General features: G+C 44.8%; 1 protein-coding gene across 1 annotated transcript in view; it reads right to left on the bottom strand.

Annotated features, from left to right (window-relative positions):
- Window positions 1-1,847: 1,847 nt before the first annotated feature.
- Window positions 1,848-21,148, bottom strand: part of LOC309799833 (protein SPATA31F1-like) — a 114,447-nt gene continuing 95,146 nt past the window's right edge. The window contains 4 exon segments of the mRNA XM_082613426.1: window positions 1,848-4,827; window positions 4,829-5,869; window positions 6,282-7,425; window positions 8,384-9,032. Coding sequence (XP_082469552.1) covers window positions 3,142-4,827; window positions 4,829-5,869; window positions 6,282-7,425; window positions 8,384-8,496 — 3,984 coding nt within the window. The 5' untranslated portion in view covers window positions 8,497-9,032 and the 3' untranslated portion in view covers window positions 1,848-3,141.

Raw genomic sequence — 21,148 nt, forward strand, 5'->3', positions numbered from 1 at the left:
GCCATACCTGTTACCAGGTGATCACCAACTTCAACTTTTTTTTCTGCCCACCTGGGCTCACATGCTATCAACTCCTTAGGCCCTAATAAAAAACCTTGCCATGGCAACTTCCAGAATTCCATTTTGTCTCCGGCTTTGGCTCTATGTATCAGCCCCTCCCCCCAGCCATGATCCTTCCCAGTTCCTCATTCACCCCCTTAGGTATTTGCCCTGCTCTCTTAATTGTAGAAAAACCACTCTTCTCACGAGACACAGAGTCCCTCCACATTACTGTCACCTTGTCTCTACTTACCATCAGTGAAACGTCTGTGCTTTTAGCCAAGGCCAACCCTTCAACCTGTGACTCATTCCTATTATGTTACTTCTGCACCACAACACTGCTCTAGCATTTCTCCCTCTCTCTCCTCCATCATCAGTTTATTCCTCTAGACTGGATCTTTTCCGTCAACATCCAACATGCTCTATCTCCTACCTTTAAAAAGCCCTCTTGATGCTATCTCATTTTTCTGCCCCTCTGTGGAACAAAGCTCCCTAAAGCAGTTGATTACACTTGCTATCACCAATTGCTCTTCCTCTCTCTCGAATCCACTCCCGTCATGCTTTTACCTCCACTTCTCACCTGAGTCTATTCTTCTCAAGGCCATGAATGATCTCTGTGTTGTTAAATCTAACGATCAACTCTGAGTCCTCACCTTACTTGGTGGATTGGCGACTTTTCATGCAGTTAATCACTTTCTCCTTGAAATACTTTCCTCTCTTGCCTTCCAGTATGCCACACTCTTCTGGTTTTCCTCCTACCTCACTGGCTGCTACTTCTCAGTCTCTGCTTATTCGTTCCTACTTTGTCCTCCAAATTCTTAATGTTGGGGTGTCCCAGAGCCTGTCTTTAGATCTTCCCTTCATTTACAATCATTGCCTTGGTGATCTTATCCAGTCTCATGGTTTTACGTATCTTTCTCCCTTCCTTCTTTCCTTCCTTCCCTCCCTCCCTCTTTCTTCCTTCCTTCTTTCCTTCCTTCCTTTTTTTCTTTCCTTTCTTCCTTTCTTTCATTCTTCTCCTCCTCTTCCTCCTTCATATTCATCTTCATCATCATCATCATCATCATTCAATCTTAATCTATCTTTCTATCTAGTCTTCTACAGCCAGGACCTTCCCTGAGGACCATCAAATTTCTGTGCTGAGAATAGACTGTTGGAAGTATGGTCTCAGGCAGAAGCTGGGAGATTAGTTATGACGCTACTGCAGTAATCATAGCAGCAGAGTGAGTGAGAGACGTCGTCATGTTCTGAATTCATTTCAGAAGGTAGAGACAACAGGATGGACTGGATGTGGACAGTTAAGGAAACAATGTCAAGGATGACACCAATGTTTTTGTCCTGAACAGCTAGAAAGATGGAGCTGCCATTAAGTGATGTTGTGAATACTGTGATTGGAGAATGTTTCATATGTGTCATTAGATGATGGCTTGGAGCAGGGAATCAGGAGTTCTTTGTTCTATAGTTTGAGGTGAATATTGGACATTCAAGTATATGTGTTGATTAGACAATTTGGGCATGTGAGACTATCCCATGCAATCATGAGCTCCATTGTGCAAGTCCTGTGTCTTTGTCACGTTAGCTATGGTCCCTTGCATATAGTAAGTAAATATTTTAACTGAGTGTTAAGATATTTCTCAAAATTATTTTTTAAATTCTTTTTTGTCCAGTTTTGAAATATAATTGACATACAGCACTGTATAAGTTTAAGGTGTACAGCATAATCAAGGTTGTTTTTATTGTGACCTGAGGTCCTCATGAGCTGAGTACCCAGTAATCGTGTGTCAGCATTCCCTATTCCATAGCACTCATCACACTAATGTAATGATTTGTCTGCCTCCTAAGCCCAGACTTTCAATTCAAGTACTATTAAGGTATTATTATGCCACCACTATCCTAAGCCCTGGGGATATGAGACACTATTGTATTATTTAGGCAAGAATGGATGAGTAATCTAACAAGCAGAGGCAGTAAACACAGAAAAAAGGGGGCAAAGTTGAGATATATCAAGATTAGAACACAGTCATTGACTTCATGTTTGAGCTGAGCAAAAACACAGATTTATAGTTATACCAATCCCTGACACTGGAAAACAGTTTTGTGGGGTTGAGGGTGAGTATTCAGAAATTGTAAATTAATATGCATTGCCTTTGAAAACAAGGCTCAACTCACTGCTCTTCATCACACTATGGACAACAAACCAAAACTCAGTTTATTCATCTCCATCCCCTAAAAGCACTTGGGTATTGGGTTGGCTTCCTGGCTCAAGGCTCTTTAGAGTGCACAGCTAACCAGCCTTTTCTCTTATCATGCCCTCTTCAGGAACATGTCAACTTCTACCCCAGATATTCAGACCTCCATCTACATGCTCTCCCTCCCTGCTTCTCTCCCTGCCTACCCTTGGGAGTGGGGACCAGCCCCTCTCCATGTTCTACTGGGATCTTCATTCCCAGTGTCATTCAGTCCATGCAGCTGATAGACAGTGGAGGTGGGATAGAGGCAAGAGAGCTACAGCAGCCTCCCAAGTGAGTTCTCCAGAAATATCTAACCAATAACCAACAGGGAGCAGAGAGGGGAGACTCTATCATTTGCTTTTGACTGTTGTCATATTACCTATATGCTGTTGATAAACACATAGCACCTGCTCAAGGCTGGAACACTGGCACTCTCCTAAAAACCTCCCTTCCAGAGTGTGGGCACATACAGAAGTCATCAGTGAATTTTGCCTGTGAGATTCCTGGCCACTCCTCCTTGACAGTTCTAGCCTCATGTCCACATTGCTCCTCTGGGCCAAAGGACACCATGATAAAATTCAAGCCTGACCTCTACCTTCAATGTACCTTAGACAAGGGCCTTCCTTCTCTGTTCAAGTCCCTTTACCCGTAGTCCAGGGTGGGGGTGGGGTGGAATGCTACCCAGCTTAAGTGTGGGTTAAAGCCCCTTCCCCAGATAGGAAGGACATTTACCTCCCTTATGCCTTCCCTGAACACACCGCAGTGGAGAGAAGGAGCAGACAGACACCTCTCTGCTTAGAGATATACAGTGTATTTTGGGTGGCACCTCTGTCCACCTGCACATCAATGAAAATGACAGTAGCAGTCCTCTTCAAGGAATGCTGACGTTGGATAGACTACAAAGTCTCTTGACTGAGCTGGGTCTTCTTGAGCAGACCAGTGCTTCCCTCCGAGGTGAGAGTTGGGAATTAGGGTGGGTTCCCTGGTTGGGTGACACAAGCCACTCGAGGACAGTGCAGTGCCGAGGGCAGCGGCAGGGGATGCCCAGGACTGAGGCAGAGTGGAGTTGATGGGAGCAGGGGCGGTGCCGGAGCTTACTGTCTGGGGAGTGGGGCACATCCAAGAACGCCAAGCCCACCTGCTTCTCAGTGGGCAGAAACTGGGCCTTAGGGTCCCCTCTTGTCTTCTCCATCTTAGTTTGCCCCTTGGGACTTCTGGCTGAAGCCAGGCTCTTTTCCACATTTTCTTTTCTGGTGTTGGCCACTTTCTCAGATGTGGAGGACATGGACTCCTCATGCCCTTTGCCTTTTGTCTTGGGGTTAATAAAGTGCAGAAAAGATTTCATCTTATTTCTCCAGCCAGATTCTGAAAAGCTGGGCCTCTTTTGAGTACGGCCTTGCATCACCTGCCCCTGAAAAACCTGACCTTGTAAAGTTTGGCCCTGCAACGGCTTACCCGGAGTGAGTTGGCCCAGGAAAGGCTGGCCCTGTGACACCTGAGGCACCACAGGCTGGGCATTCTCAGGAACCCTTGCTGGTTTGAGGATGACATTGAGCTTGGCTTGACTGTCTTGCAGGTCATTCTTCTCAGAGTCTTTCCCCCCAGGGACTCCAGGAGGTAGCTCTGGGAGTTTAAGCTGAGGGCGATGCTGGGGACTGTGTTGACAGGGAGCACCAGGGTGAAAGCGATGTCTCCGTCGACAGGGGCTGCAGGGTGTCCCATTCAGAAGCATCCCTTCTGGCCTCTCGGTTTCAGCAGAGTGGCTTTTCTTTCTTGTGGAGGAGACTGCAAACCCGGCATCCCCTTCTCTGTGGTCCCCGGCTGATTTGGGTTTGCCTGGTTCCTCTCTCTTTTCTGCCAGTGTGGGTACTTGGGCTAAGTCCTTGCTCTTGTCAGGGCTTTGGGGCTCAGGGCTCCAGGGCTCCTTCAGGCTGCGGTTGTTCACACTGGCCTCCAGCTGACGACAAAGCACCTGGGCCTCTGTCAGGTCCCCACTGGGTTGCGAGATATTGGAGGCCCAGTGGACAGAACCATGGGATACTGCACTGGAACTGGGTTGCTTCTGTTTCTGATACACTGCCTTCAACTCAGTGGCCAGCTGTTCTTTGAGATAGAGGCATTCTGGATCTGGGGCATGTGGCATATCTCGTGGGATGGGGAGTTCCTGGAGCAGTGTGTTTCCTTGGTTGTTTAGACTCCCAAGAGACTCCTGTAGAGACTCCTGTGTGCATATGTTCTCTGAGGTTGCTACAAGTTGTTTCCTGGACTTCCTTGCCTTTATGGGAATTCCCAGTTGTATCTCTAGCCTCTTCTTTCTCAGATGGAAATTTAGTTTGGCCAAGATGTGTTCTCCAAGTGAGGAGGGCCTCGCAGGCTCTGTCTGACTTTCTAGAGGCACCATCTCAATTACTTCTTCCACCTGCACTTCAGCCTGGAATTCATCTGCAATGTCTGCACAAGCCTTGTTGGCATCTTGAAAGCCTGACCCAGGACTTAGACCCTGCTCTTCAGGTGAGGTCATCTGAGTCAGAGGTTCTGTTGGGAATTTGATAGGCCCTAGGTACCATCTCTGTGATCATAGCTTGGGAAGTGACTGCTGGGGCCACGACCCTAGAGAGAGCCACATAATGAAGAGCCGGCAGCCCTAACAAGGCGGCCAGACACTTGTGCCGTAAAGTTGTCTCCAGTTTCTCAATGGCTCCCTCGGACAGGGCTCGGAGCAGCTTAGGACGTTCAATGACAGCGTCTGGTGAGGTTTGTTGCTGCTGATCAAGGGCCGTTGGCATCCAGGGTGTAATTTTCTGTTGTAGGTCCGAGTCACTTGCTGCCTGTAGTTCCAGGGGCTTGCTTTCTGGGATGCAGGTGAAGGGAGCCACTTCCAGGCCCCCAGGAATTATGCACTCCCAAGAGCTACATACACAGGCAGGGATGTTGCCCTGGTGAATCTGCCCACATTTGGAGTCGATATGGCTCTGCAATATTGCCTTGGTCTGGTCAAACAAGTGTGGCATGGGGACTGTCACTGGGTCCACAATGGGTGAGAATGGGTCATCAGCCCCAGCGGCCTCTAGAGATGTAGGCCGGGGACCATTCACACTGTCTAGGGATGTGCTGCTCCGGGACATAGTCTGCTGGTTAGTGGGGGACAGGAACAATTGAATGGACTGTTGGATCTTCTGCGGCAGGCCCCGGCGGTGGTGAATCAACTGTCTCTGGAGGTGGAATTCCAGCTGCCTCCTGGCATGCTGCTGCGGGAAGAATGGCTCTCTTGTGAGGACTGAGATGGGATGCCCTGGCCAGGAAGTTTTCACAGTCTCAGAAGACTGGGCTTTGTCACAGGGCTTATACTGCACAGGGCTCTGGGTGTGTTGATCTCTCTGGGAAACATGTGGCCAGTCCCACTGAAGCTGGAGCTGCCTCTGCAGCAGGTACCACTCCAAGGCTTCACACTCATCCAGGGTCAGAAATGGGACACTGATCTGAGCTTGTTGGTGGTCAGATGGAGCAACCCAATTCTGAGAAGACAGAAAAGAGGGTGGAGCTGACTGGGGTGGAGTTTTAGGCGGCAGAGGGAGGAAGGAGAGTTCCTTGAAGAGAACCTAGGGGTAAAACGGGAATAAAGACACAGACCTACTTGAGAATGGACTTGAGGATATGGGGAGGGGGAAGGGTAAGCTGTGACAAAGCGAAAGAGAGGCATGGACATATATACACTACCAAACGTAAGGTAGATAGATAGTGGGAAGCAGCCGTAGAGCACAGGGAGATCAGCTCGGTGCTTTGTGACCGCCTGGAGGGGTGGGATGGGGAGGGTGGGAGGGAGGGAGATGCATGAGGGAAGGGATGTGGGAACAGATGTATATGTATGACTGATTCACTTTGTTATAAAGCAGAAACTAATAAAAAAAAAGAAAGAAAAAAAAACTACAACAGCTAATAAACACTTGATTCATTTAAGTCTTGAAAAAAAAAAAAAAGCAGAAACTAATTAAAAAAATGCAAAAAAAAAAAAGGGTCCTTTAAGCGGGGCTTGGACATGTTCTCATTCATGGAGAGGCCTTGAGAACCCAAGAAGGCGTCACCCAGGGACTCACTGTGCAGAGAAGGAAGACCACAGAATAGCTGGCTATATTTCAGCTGCACATGGCCCACTGAGTCATTAGCCTGTTGCCCAGGCATTAGATAAAGGCCACTTAATTCCTTAAGGGCTGAAGAGGGCAAGGCAAGAGCCATATGGTTTGGGATTTGCTGGTAACAGTGTATTTGTTCTGGGTCCATAATGGACCATTCAGAAACCCAGAAGGCCTGGGTAGGCTGGCCAGCCATACATGGACCCCAGTTCTGGTATGAAATGGTCCCAAATCTCTCAACAGAGAACTGAGAAGTATCATTCTGAATGAAAGAAACTGGTTGGTTATATACAGGTTGGTAAAATAATGGTGGATTTGGCATAAGCTGCCTCAGAGACTCTTCCACACGTCTGGGGAGCCCCCACCTCTGGAAATGCATCCATTTTTTTACATGTAGCTCAAGAAGCCTCAGGACTTCAGGACTCAGGGACGGCAGGTGGGCAGGGAGGACAGTGACCGTCTGCAAGGCCACAGGATGTATCAGGGTAGTAATTTCTTGGTTCAGGGTCAGCGGAGAGACCTGGGAATTTAAAAGCTGATGGCCTTGGTTCTCACAGACAAGGTTGAGGTTGCTCTGCATCATCTCCTGCAGCTTCACTGAAACCCTAGGTTCCTCAATCCTTGAAGAAAACATAGTCTCTGGGCCCCTGGGCACCTCTGGCACTTGAAATCCCTGCCTTAGCATGAGGTGTTCAGCCCAGAAATCGTGGATGCTGGCTGCACCAGTTGACTGCGCAGCTGACTGGGTTAAGGATTTCTGTGACACTGTGAGGGTAGCAGATGGAAGTGAAAGGTCTTTGGAGTGTGGGCCATGCTCCAGACTCTGTTCAAAAGACACATTAGACATGGACAAAACCTCTAGGCAAGAAGAGCCCTGCGATGACCCCCCTGAAGTGGGGGAGATCAGAGTGTTCTCACCCACCACCGCCTGCTGAATCTCCAGAGCCACAGCGTTGCAGGTTTGGCAGCAGGGATCTGCACACAGGATCTGCCGCACGCTCCCCTCCTGAGGAAGCCAGTCCTGCCTGGGAAGGGAAACATGGCAACCATTTGTAACTGATGGAATGACATCTGCCTCTTTTCAAGTGTGTGGCCTGGAGATTGACACTGCCCCCCTTAGCCCTGTAAACTCTGAGGCCTGCACCCACTGGGTGTTTACTCATCTACTTGTCTTCCTAGGGAAATGTCATTTGGCAAGTTATGGTGTGCTGGGCTGAGAGCCTGGGGCTTGTTGGACAAAGTCTCAGACAACTGAAAGGAACGCAGGGCCTTGAGAGCCTGGGAGGTGGGTGAGTTCTCTGCTGACCTGTGCTGAGAAGCTGAACTAGAAGGCAACCAGGCAGATGGGGGAGCCCATGGTTACCTGATGGTGCAGCACCAGGAACATCACCAGATAGAACCTGGAGTCAACCTCATTTGGGGCTACGGAGGTCCTTGTGGGAACTCTGCATTCTGGGGATTACAGGGCATACACAACATCTCTTGGAAGCCAATCCCTATTCTCTAGACATCTTAAGAGGGGGATAATATGACAAGCTCCTGCCTGAGGGCTGTCCCAGGAACTGGCCTCCCTGAAGATAAAACCAGAGGAGGTATGTCAGCAGGGTCCAGGGGTCTGCCCTTGAAAGGGTCTAGCTGTAAAGAGAATATGTAAATGATGACTGATTTATGCACTTAATTATCTAGCCTCCTAACTTGTCTTGTGGTTGAGTGAAAACCCATGTAGTTTTAAATCCTGCACTAGTCAAATCCTGAATTCCAGGACCTCCGTGAGCCTAGCCCAGAGCAGAACTGCAGGACTCCTGTCTCCTGAGACGTCGGATCCCACCCTCTCCTCTGGGAACCCTCAACCAGTGTCCAGGCTCCACTGTGTCTGGCTACCTCCCAGCCATTATGCTCCTCCCCAACCCTGCCCCAGGCCAAGTGGAGAAATGATCACAGGCCAGGCTGGGAGTTGGGAGACTGCAAAGAGCAAGAGATCACCTTCTCATGACAGACAGCAGCTCCCATGGCTTCTCAGCTTCTTCCCGGGAAAGTCTCCTAGCTGAGAAACCAGGAGACAGTGTTACATGGAACGGGAGAGGATTCAGGGACATCCGACAGGAAGCTGGAGATCTTTGAATGACAGGAGACTGCAAACCCCAACAGCCAGTGCTCTGACGCACGTCTGACTACAACTTAACCAGGTATGACGTGCTCTCCTGGACCTAATCTCCTGTGACCTTCACAACCACACTGTGAGTGAGACAGCACCATCGTGCCCATTTTATGGATAACAAGACTGAGAGCTGAAGCGACGTTCACTGGGTCATAAAACTAGTAAATGACACAGTTAAGGACAGAGCCCTTACTTACTCACTCCCCTACTTCCTCTTCACTCCCAGGGGTAAGGTGGAGAATTCTGGAATATTCCCAGGCTCTGATTTCCCACCCAAAAAAGTCTTCTGGGAGAATTTGTCCACTTGGGGAACTGGGCCTTCAGTGGTTAGAGCACTTGGTGCCTGGCACCAGGGGTCATTGAGGGACAGGGTTCATGGGAGGCTCACCCACAGTGGAGAGAAGTCAGAGCAGAGACTGGGACATTACCTCTTGATGTTTTATCTTTAGCCCTTTGTTTGACGCTCCAGTGACGCTGAAAGGCAAAAGAGAGTGTGAAGCTGGGGTGCTCTCTTCTTTTCATGTCTAAACTGAGACAAAACCTGCAAATATTTCCCTAGCTTTTTCTGTGTTCCAATTTTACACATTCTCCTACCTTGCTTTTTCCTACTCTACCTTTTTCACACCATCATTTCCTTTCTCTTATTTCTAATTCATTTTTAGGCTCTTCATACTCCATACCCCCACCCCCATTCCCTGAACAAGTTCTGTGGAGAGATCAGGATAAGACAAGAGAAAGGGAAGAACAGAATAAAGGATGGGTGGCACAGTAGCCAAAGGACTTTAGCCATCCAAGGCCCTAAATGTCCACCAACCAGAAGAATCACCCAAATATGAAGCTGTTCTGGGATCCAATGAGGAAACTTCCTCCATTAAAAAAAAAAAAAAAAAAAACAGGGGTAAGGGGTTAAGAGTAACAAGAGACAGTGAGGGGATAAAACCTTGTTTAAGGCTTAATTGGTTCAGTCGTAGTCATAGTGTTTCCCTACCCAGCAGCAGCTCCTGTTAGGTCCCAATCTTTTTTTTTTTTTTTTTTTTTTTTTGCTGTACGCGGGCCTCTCACTGCTGTGGCCTCTCCCGTTGCGGAGCACAGGCTCCGGACACACAGGCTCCGCGGCCATGGCTCGCGGACCCAGCCGCTCCACGGCATGTGGGATCTTCCGGGATCGGGGCACGAACCCGTGTCCCCTGCATCGGCAGGCGGACTCTCAACCACTGCGCCACCAGGGAAGCCCTAGGTCCCAATCTTAAATCTTGGTGATTCTTTCTCACTTGCCAAATAATTAATGCAATAATGATGATGCAGCCATAAATGTAAAGAGGATATCCAACATCCCACAGAATAAAGGTAGGCCTCAACATAACCTAAACCTCACTAGCCATCCCCCTTTCTAGGCTTCCTAGGCTTTCAGGGTCTTAGAACCTAATGCCTCCAAATTCTAGACCTATCATCTCTGCCTCACAGAGCACAGAACCAGACCAGTAGACTGCATCACAAAGCCCTCCTGTTTCCCGTCATGCATAGCATCACAGACCTTTATTTGTCTAGGAGAAACTCATGTGACACAGTGCAGAGCCTGACCCTAAAGGTGCCAAGTCACAGGAAGCAAATACTCTTTCATGCTCTATTCTCTATATCCTGTTGGCTCAGCCTTCTTCTTTCAGATAACAGTCTGGCATCTATCCCCAGATAACTGAGTCTGCCCTAAAACAGACAGTGGCTACTGTCTCTCTTCCTCCTACTACAGAGGAACTCCATGAACTATATCACCTGTACTGGGAAGATAACTAGAAAACACACAGGAGGGGCTTCCCTGGTGGCGCAGTGGTTGAGAGTCTGCCTGCCGATGCAGGAGACGCGGGTTCGTGCCCCGGTCCGGGAGGATCCCACATGCCGCTCAGCGGCTGGACCCATGAGCCATGGCCGCTGGGCCTGCACGTCCGGAGCCTGTGCTCCGCAGCGGGAGGCCCGTATACCGCAAAAAAAAAAAAAAAAAAAAAAAAAAACCACACAAGAGGACAGTGCACACATTGTCTTGTTAAGTCTTGGACAGTGAAGGTTTTGATGCCATAGGCAATAGGTGGTCAGTATCAAGAGGTTCAGGAAAAGAACAGTGATTAATGTGTCAAGGAAAGGACATAGCTTCTGTTCTTTTAAATAACTTACTGAGAGTTAAAGAAGGAGTCCTCCCAGTCTCATCCCTAAGCTGGACAGTGTCAAAGGTACAAAGACATTTGAGTTATGTTACCTGCCTGCTCTCAAGACACTTAAAAACCTAGTTTCAAAGACAAGATTAATTCACAATCAAGAACCCACATTATTAAGAGTTGAATCAAGAACCAGCCTTACTAGGAGTTGGGAAAGAGAGGTGTAGGGAGTTATTTAATGGGTACAAAGTTTCTGTATGGGATGATGAAAAAGTTCTGGAAACGGATGGTGGTGATGGTTGCACAGCACTGTGAATGTCCTTAATGTCAGTGACAAGTACACTTAAAAGTGGTTAAAATAGTAAAGTTTATATTGAGTATATTTTACCACAATTTAAAAAACAAAAGGCCAAGAAAACCCAATCGTTAGCATGAGGGGATTTTTTGCTACCTATAAGGAAGAATATTCTGAAAATAATTTGGCAAAAAAATGGATTAGTGAATGTTTTTCTTAAATGCCCTTTTTTTACAGAACAAAATAAATACAAAATAGATCCTTACATTTAAGATAATTTAAGAAGAGTCTCACCCTGAAGACGGGATGAATTTGAGCCATTTCAACATCTTTCCTGAACGTGTAAATTCCATAATACAGGAATGAGAAGACTTTTCCAACTAAAGAGCACTGCATGACAGGTAAACAATAATCAGTGAAAAAGCATCTTGCATCAGCTTTTTAGCAGTAGATCAAGATACGTACAAAGTGGCTTGAATCTTTTATTACTGTTGTTATTCCTATCAAACCAAGCTCCAGCTTCCTGCAGCTGCTGCCGGCCTCTATGCTGCTGCAAAGGTTCTCAGTCTCCCGTTAACCTGACCCGGTATGGCACTGCGTGGTGCTTGGGGTCCTCCTTCCCTGGACTATGAATGTAGGTAATTAATAAACTTCATTCAGTCTTATAGGTCCAGTGTCAGATGCTGCTCGTTCGGCCATCCCCAGAACCCCAGGGTTACCAATGGAATGAAGAGGAGGTGCATAGAACACTGTATCTCCTACACAACCAGCTCCTGCTTCCTGCAGCTACTGCTGCAACACTGCTTAGTCTTCCATTAGCCTGACCTCTTTGCCCCAGACAAAATCACCAAATTTGGCAACATCGGCACCAGCTCCAACAAGTATACTATTTACTTAACAGATAATCCACAGCCACTGTCATCCCACCAAACTGTTAAAACCATATGCTGCAAACTGCTCTATAGCAACTTATCCACCCTTGCTCCTCTGTCTCAGAGCTGAGGTGGAGTCAAATGACAATCTTATGCCTTTCTGCAGAGTAGACTTTTAGTACTGGTTTACTTATTGATTTGGTACCCACTGACAGGGTGCTTGTGTGGATAGGACAGTGGGATCAGCGTCTTCCTAAACAAGGGCACATTCATGTAATGAACACACCATCATTTTTCTTTTTTTAATGGATCATTTCTTTTTTCTTAAATTAATTTATTTAATCTATTTATTTTGGGCTGCGTTGGGTCTTTGCTGCGGTGCGCGGGCCCCTCATTGTGGTGGCTTCTCTTGTTGCGGAGCATGGGCTCTAGACGCACGGGCTTCAGTAGTTGTTGCACGTGGGCTCAGTAGTTGTGGCTCGTGGGCTCTAGAGCACAGTCTCAGTAGCTGTTGCACACGGGCTTAGTTGCTCCGTGGCATGTGGGATCTTCCCAGACCAAGGATCGAACCTGTGTCCCCTGCATTGGCAGGCGTATTCTTAACCACTACACCACCAGGGAAGTCCACACACTGTCTTTTTTTTTTTTTTAACATCTTTATTGGAGTATAATTGCTTTACAATGGTGCATTAGTTTCTGCTGTATGACAAAGTGAATCAGCTGTACGTATACATATATCCCCATATCTCCTCCCTCTTGCGTCTCCCCTCCCACCCTCCCTATCCCACCCCTCTAGGTGGTCACAAAGCACCGAGCTGATCTCCCTGTGCTATGCGGCTGCTTCCCACTAGCTATTTTACATTTGGTAGTGTATATATATGTCCATGCCGCTCTCTCACTTCATCCCAGCTTACCCTTCCCTCTCCCCATGTCCTCAAGTCCATTCTCTACGTCTGCATCTTTATTCCCGTCCTGTCCCTAGGTTCTTCAGAACCAGTTTTTTTTGTTTTTGTTTGTTTTTTTTAGATTCCATATATATGTGTTAGCATACGGTATTTGTTTTTCTCTTTCTGACTTACTTCACTCTGTATGACAGACTCTAGGTCCATCCACCTCACTACAAATAACTCAATTTCGTTTCTTTTTATGGCTGAGTAATATTCCATTGTATATACGTGCCACATCTTCTTTATCCATTCATCTGTCGATGGACACTTAGGTTGCTTCCATGTCCTGGCTATTGTAAACAGAGCTGCAGTAAACATTGTGGTGCATGTCTCTTTTTGAATTATGGTTTTCTCAGGATATATGCCCAGTAGTGGGATGGCTGGGTCATATGGTAGTTCTAGTTTTAGTTTTTTAAGGAACCTCCATACTGTTCTCCATAGTGGCTGTACCAATTTACATTCCCACCAACAGTGCAAGAGGGTTCCCTTTTCTCCACACCCTCTCCAGCATCTACTGTTTGTAGATTTTTTGATGATGGCCACTGTTGCTTTTAATGATGTGGGCGTGGACCTTCAGCTTTGCCCTTCCTGCCTCCTGGTGTATCCTGAACGGCAAACAAGGGAGATGAAGTACATCAAAGGCCTCTGTGGACTCTGGAGGGTTGCACAACTGTAAAGGATTCAGATTCGTCTGTTTCTAGAAAACTTGGTAAAGCTGGACCCTGCTTGCATGATAATGCTCCAGTGCCACAATTACTGTAATAGTAGAATTTCTTCAGGAAACTGTTCGTGATTACTGGTTCATATGCACCATGGGTCATATCACAGCCCGATAAAGAAAAATCCTGACAGGACACTGATGTGATTTTGTCCCTCCACACAAGCCTTACTTAGGAGTTTTGCTGTGTCTCATTCTCAGAAAACACTAGTGAATACCTTAGATGTCTCAGGTGATGGGGACAGAGGCATAGCTGCTTCCATTCAGAAGCAACATTTTTATATGCTAGCATTTTTATTAATGCCCAAGAGTTGGACAGGAAGAGTTGGACACACCCCAGAGTAGTATCTGCAAGACCACCAGCGCTTCACAGCAGGTTACTGCGCTACGCAGAAGTGTAGCAAGCAGCTAGAGGCACTAGAGGGCAGCACGTGCCCACCCAATGAGTCCCGAGGACTCCGTTTCAGGAACTTTAAAAGGCCGTCTGTTCCAATGGCTCTCAATCCTGGCCTTACATCAGAATCACTGGGAAGCTTGTGAAAATATACATTTCCTGGCCTCACCCCAGACTTAATGAATCAGAATCTCTAGGGGCACAGTCTTTCAATCTATGTATTAAATAAGTGTCAAAAATAATCCTCAAGCAATAGAGCACTGGGCTTTGGGGTGTGTACTGGGGAGCAAATGGCCTCCAAAGAGCAACAATTCTTCCTCCCACCCAAGTTTTATTGAGATATAATTGGCACATAACATTGTATTAGTTTAAGGGGAACAACATAATAATTTGATGTATGTAGGTATTGTGAAATGGTTACCACAATAAGTTTAGTTAACATCCATCACCTCAGAGTTATAATTTTTTTCTTGTAATAAGAACTTTTAAGATCTACTCTTTCTGCAACTTTCAAATATATTAACTACAGTCACCAGGCTATACATTAGACCCCCAGAACTTATTAATCTTATAACTGGCATTTTGTCCCTTTTGATCACCTTCATCCATTTCTCCCACCCCCACTCCCTGACACTGGCAACCACCAATCTATTCTGTTTGAATGAGTTTGGTGTTTTTTTTAGATTCCATATATAAGTGAGATCACACAATATTTGTCTTTCTCTGTCTGACTGACTTCACTTAGCATAATGCTGTCAAGGTCTATCCGTGTTGTTGCAAATGGCAGGATTTCCTTCTTTTTTATGGCTGAAAAATATTCCATGATATCATCTTCTTTATCCATTCATCTGTCAGTGGACGCTCAGGTTGTTTCCATGTCTTAGCTATTATAAATAATGCTGCAATGAGCATGCGTGTACAGATATCTCTTGGAAATAGTGATATCACTTCCTTCAGATATATAATCAGAAGTGGGATTGCTGGATGAAATTTGAAGCAACTATCTGCGGATGATGTTATAAAAAAAAAATTCTCCTATAATAGGTGAGTTTGGCCATCTCTGGCAATGACCTAACTTAGACAGTGATCTGTAAATGGAAGTTAAGAATTCAGGAACAAAAGGAGGAAAGGAGAATTGACCCTGACTGAGAAAAAGTACTATGTGCCAGGCCCTTTACACACATCACCTCATTCAGTCCTTACCCTCAACCAGACCCAGGTACTGTTTTGCCATGTTATATACGAGGAAACTGAATCACCTGTAAGTAAAGTAACACTAGCCTGAGGTCACGTAGCAACTTAGTGATGGATAAAAAGTTTGTTTCTAAACTCCACTAAGTCTTGCAACCTTCAATTCAATCAAGTTGAGAGGAAATGGACATAACATATGATTATAAGATGTTTGAAACTGCAGACTACTCACATGTCCAGTTGTTTTTGAAAAGAAGGGCCACAGTAATAAAAGGACTCTAAAACAAGAGCCAAACAGCAAGGCTGGGTCCAAAGGTGTCCAATGTCGTCCAGGTCATACCTACTTCTCATCAGGTATGTCCCCCAGGGGCAACAGCCCAGTGACATTAGCATCTGAGACTGTCCCATTCACACGCCTGGCTTGATTACAGGCTCATCAAGTGCCTTCTGACTAGAATGTAACTTACAGTGTAAATGGACCTATATGAAGAGAATGACCTGACTAGCATGTAGGAGTATTCCAGGTCCCTCGGGATTATATTTCTCAATATAAATTTGTAAATTAGCATGAAGATTTTATGCCTCAGACTCCTTTCAGTTTAATTTCAGTTGGTAATTCAGTTTAAATACAGTTGGTTTCTTCAGGAAACCAACTGGCTCAGAGAACCTTGACAAGATGTAGTCTTTCTACTTGTACAGCTGAGGAACACTGACTCCTAGTTCTCCCTCCTTTCCGTTCCTCCTAGTTAGTCTCCACTCTCCTGACCAGTTGCAGAGGCAGGGAGGGCAATTCTAAACATGAGGCTGCTGCAAGGACCACAATCCCTGGCCTCCTCACAGAGGAGAGCAGCACCACTATTTCTCAGTCTGAGCTACTTTCCTCTGGGTGCCTCAGTTTTTTCCCATTAGTACAGAGTAGTATCTATCAAAGGCTATTTATTGAATAAAGCATTTGGGTGGGGGGGAGAGTAATAAATGTTATCCATAAGTGAATCCCGATAACTTAAAAGCAGGAAATAACAGTTAGTTATACGGAAACACTCAAAACATCTCACAATGTGCCTGGTACAGATAAACTACTACATAAATCTCCTCTAAAGAGGAGAGAGGTTATTTTTGGCTGAAGTGATCTGGGAAAGCTCCATGTTGTAGAAAATGGCATTTAAACTGGTGCTTGAAGCAGACAGAGGATTTTAATACGTGGAATTTGAAGGGAGTGATCCACATGCAGCAGTCAGCATGGATAAAGCGGCTGGTGCCTCTGTGTAATGATATGTGGAAATAACAGAAGGACTCCTGAAATATTTATTTTACTATGGGTACATTTTATTTTGTATATATTCGATCTCAATGAAGTGAGGTTTAGATTTCTTTTTGTCTTTGTGTGAAAACTGAGGTTGTGGATATCTCCTTGTGGGTGTGTTTTTCTGCATCACGTGGACATGAACTGTGTAGATGGGTCTCCTGAATCTGACCATATGTGTTTCTAGGTATAAATGTCTGCGTGGGTGCATTTCTCTACAGACTTTTTGATCTTTGTGGGTGTGTGCACAGGTAGTCCTGAGGGAATGGGAAGGAAAGAGAGAGGAAGGAGTAGAGGTGAGGAGGAGAAGAAAGAGAGGAAAGGGAGTGAGAAGCTGTTGAGCTGAACCTCTGTCCAAAGCCCAAATGTGAAACTCCTACACATCATTAGTATTTTAAGTAGTTGATAATTGATTGTCCTATTGACCTTGGAAAGTTCTTTTTCTAATAATAAAACATTCATGGGTAAAAGGCTAGTGTTTCAAACTGCTATGTTTTATCCGTCACATTCTATGTCTTTTCATTTGTCCTTCCTTTCACCCAATTTAGTCCTCTTTTTGTATTCTTTTTTTCTTTTGGTGTCTTGTTTTCTTATCCTCCCAGTCCTATTAATTTCTTTATTGGAATTTTTTCTTTCTGTAAGTTTTTCCTTTCTCTTCTAACTTATGGAGCTAATACCATACCCCACCCATACCCCAGAAAACAAATGTTTTTAAATTGCGAAAGGGGTACTTCTTGTTGTAAAGATAGCTTAGGCTCAATCTTGGTGTTTATCTTCACTGCCACAGTTGATTCAACAGATTTTAACTGGGTGCTTTGGTGTATGTTAAAGGCATTGTTCTAGTTACTGAAGAAACAGAGAAAAATGCCTAGAATAGTCAACCAATTATATTAATGATCATCTTTAACTAAAGTAACCAGCTTTTCTTTTCTCCAGACATAGGAGAAAACTAGAAGACAGAAAAGCAAGAGTGATTTACGTAGTTTTTCCATGGGCATCTACTACATATCATCTTAAATAATCATCCGGTGAATGTGCATATTTTTTCGTATTTGTTAATATACTGCCATTCCAAGAAATGAGGGTAAATCAAAATTATATTTAGTGAGCAGTATTTATGCATCTGTTTCTTAGAAGTAGTTCAGGTATCCAAAGATGGTTTATTAACTAACCTAATCATTTGTTTAATGATTAAGCTCTTAAGGTTAAAGATCTGGAAATATAATTTTAGCTTATGAGTTCTAGAATTGTAAGGATTGTAAGGATTTCATAATAATTGTAAGGATTTCATAATAATTTCAGAAACAATGACTTGAAAATTGCTCAAACTTAATAAAAGTCATAAACTTACAAATTCAAAATGTTCAGTGAGCTCCAAACAGGACAAATTAAAAGAAAACCATGCCCAGACACATCATAATCAAGTTTCTTAAAAGTTTCTTGGGCTTCCCTGGTGGCGCAGTGGTTGAGAGTCCGCCTGCCGATGCAGGGGATACGGGTTCGTGCCCCGGTCCGCGAAGATCGCAGAGCGGCTGGGCCCGTGAGCCATGGCCGCTGAGCCTGCGCGTTCGGAGCCTGTGCTCCACAACGGGAGAGGCCACAACAGTGAGAGGTCCGCGCACCGCAAAAAAAAAAAAAAAAAAAAGTTTCTTAAAACCAAAGATAAAGAAATCTTGAAAACAACAAGAGAAAAATACTACATTACACAGAGGACTCAAATCAATAAAATTAGAAATAAAAAAGGAGAAGTTACAACTGACATCACAGACGTACAAAGGATCATAAGAGAGTACTACAAGCAACTATATGCCAATAAAATGGACAAACTGGAAGAAATGGACAAATTCTTAGAAACGTACGACCTTCCAAGACTGAACCAGGAAAAAATAGAAAATATGAACAGACAAATCACAAGTAATGAAACTGTCATTAAAAATCTTCCAACAAACAAAAATCCAGGACCAGATGTCTTCACAGGTGAATTCTATCAAAGGTTTAGAGAAGGGCTTCCCTGGTGGCGCAGTGGTTGAGAGTCCGCCTGCCGATGCAGGAGACACGGGTTCGTGCCCCGGTCTGGGAAGATCCCACATGCCGCGGAGCGGCTGGGCCCGTGAGCCATGGCCGCTGAGCCTGCGCGTCTGGAGCCTGTGCTCCGCAACGGGAGAGGCCACAACAGTGAGAGGCCCGCGTAAAGAAAAAAAAAAAAAAAGGTTTAAAGAAGAGCTAACACCTATCCTTCTCAAACTCTTCCAAAAAATCACAGAGGATGGATAATCCCAAACTGATTCTAGGAGGCTACCATCACCCCGATACCAAAACCAGACAAAGATATCACAAAGAAAGAAAATTACAGGTCAATAGCACTGATGAACATAGACGCAAAAATCCTCAACAAAATACTAGCAAACCGAATCCAACAATACATTAAAAGGATCATGCACCATGATCAAGTGGGATTTATCCAGGGATGCAAGGATTCTTCAATATATGCAAATCAATCAGTGTGATACACCATATTAAAAAATTGAAGAATAAAAACCATATTATCGGGCTTCCCTGGTGGCGCAGTGGTTGAGAGGCCACCTGCCGATGCAGGGGACACAAGTTCGTGCCCTGGTCTGGGAAGATCCCACATGCCACGGAGCGGCTAGGCCCGTGAGCCATGGCCGCTGAGCCTGCATGTCCAGAGCCTGTGCTCCGTAACAGGAAAGGCCACGACAGTGAAAGGCCCGCGTACCGCAAAAAAAAACCCAAAAAAACAAAAAAACCATATGATCATCTCAATAGATGCAGAAAAAGCTTTTGACAAAATTCAACACCCTTTTTATGATAAAAAGTCTCCAGAAAGTGGGCATAGAGGGAAACCTACCTCAACATAATAAAGGCCATATATGACAAACCCACAGGAAACATTATTCTCAATGGTGAAAAACTGAAAGTATTTCCTCTAAGATGAGGAACAAGACAAGGGTGTCCACTCTCGCCACTATTATTCAACATAGTTTTGGAAGTCCTAGCCACAGCAATCAGAGAAGAAAATGAAATAAAAGAAATATAAATTGGAAAAAAAGAAGTAAAACTGTCACTGTTTGCAGATGACATGATACTATACAAAGAAAATCCTAAAGGGATTTCCCTGGCGGCACTGTGGTTAAGAACCCACTGCCAATGCGGGGACGTGGGTTCGATCCCTGGTCCAGGAAGATCCCACATGCCATGGAGCAACTAAGCCCGCAAGCCACAACTACTGAGCCCGTGTGTCACAACTACTGAAGCCTGCATGCCCTTGAGCCTGCGTGCCACAACTACTGAGCCCATGCGCCACAACTACTGAAGCCTGTGTGCTCTAGGGCCTGCATGCTGCAACTACTGAAGCCTGAGCACCTAGAGCCTGTGCTCTGCAACAAGAGAAGCCACCACAATGAGAAGCCTGCACACCACAACGAAGAGTAGCCCCTGCTCACAGCAACTAGAGAAAGCCTGCACACAGAAATGAAGACCCAATGCAGCCAAAAGATAAATTAAAAGAAAATCCTGAAGATGGCACCAGAAAACTACTAGAACAAATCAATGAATTAAGTAAAGTTGCAGGATACAAAATTAATACAGAGAAATCTCTTGCGTTGCTATACACTAACAATGAAAGATTAGAAAGAAAAATTAAGGAAACAATCCCATTTACCACTGCAACAAAAAAAGATAAAATACCTAGGAATAAACCTACCTAAGGAGGCAAAAGACCTGTACACAGAAAACTATAAGATACTGATGAAAGAAATCAAAGATGACACAAACAGATGGAGAGACATACCATGTTCTTGGATTGGAAGAATCAATACTGTGAAAATGACTATACTACCCAAAGCAATCTACAGATTCAATGCAATCCCTATCAAATTACCAATGGCATTTTTCACAGAACTAGATCATAAATTTTTACAATTTACATGGAAACACAAAAGACCCCAAATAGCCAAAGCGATCTTGAGAAAGAAAAACAGAACTAGAGGAATCAGGCTCCCTGCCTTCAGACTCTACTACAAAGCTACAGTAATCAAAACAGTATGGTACTGGCACAAAAACAGAAATATAGATCAATGCAACAGGATAGAAAGCCCAGAGATAAACTCACACACATATGGTCACCTTATCTTTGATAAAGGAGGCAGGAATGTACAGTGGAGAAAGGAAAGCCTCTTCAATAAGTGGTGCTGGGAAAACTGGACAGGTACATGTGAAAGTATGAAATTATATCACTCCCTAAGACCATACACAAAAATAAGCTCAAAATGGATTAAAGACCTAACTGTAAGTCCAGAAACTATCAAATTCTTAGAGGAAAACATAGGCAGAACACTCTAGGACATAAATCACAGCAAGATCCTTTTTGACCCACCTCCTAGAGAAATGGAAATAAAAACAAAAATAAACAAATGGGACCTAATGAAACTTAAAAGCTTTTGCACAGCAAAGGAAACCATAAACAAGATGAAAAAACAACCCTCAGAATGGGAGAAAATATTTGCAAATGAAGCAACTGACAAAGGATTAATCTCAAAAATATACAAGCAGCTCATGCAGCTCAATATCAAAAAAAAACAAACAACCCAATCCAAAAATGGGTGGAAGACCTAAATAGACATTTCTCCAAAGAAGACATACAGATGGCCAACAAACACATGAAAGGATGCTCAACATCACTAATTATTAGAGAAATGCAAAT

The sequence above is a fragment of the Mesoplodon mirus genome, assembly GCF_964341445.2.
Source record: "Mesoplodon mirus genome assembly, chromosome: 1".
Lineage (NCBI taxonomy): Eukaryota > Metazoa > Chordata > Mammalia > Artiodactyla > Ziphiidae > Mesoplodon > Mesoplodon mirus.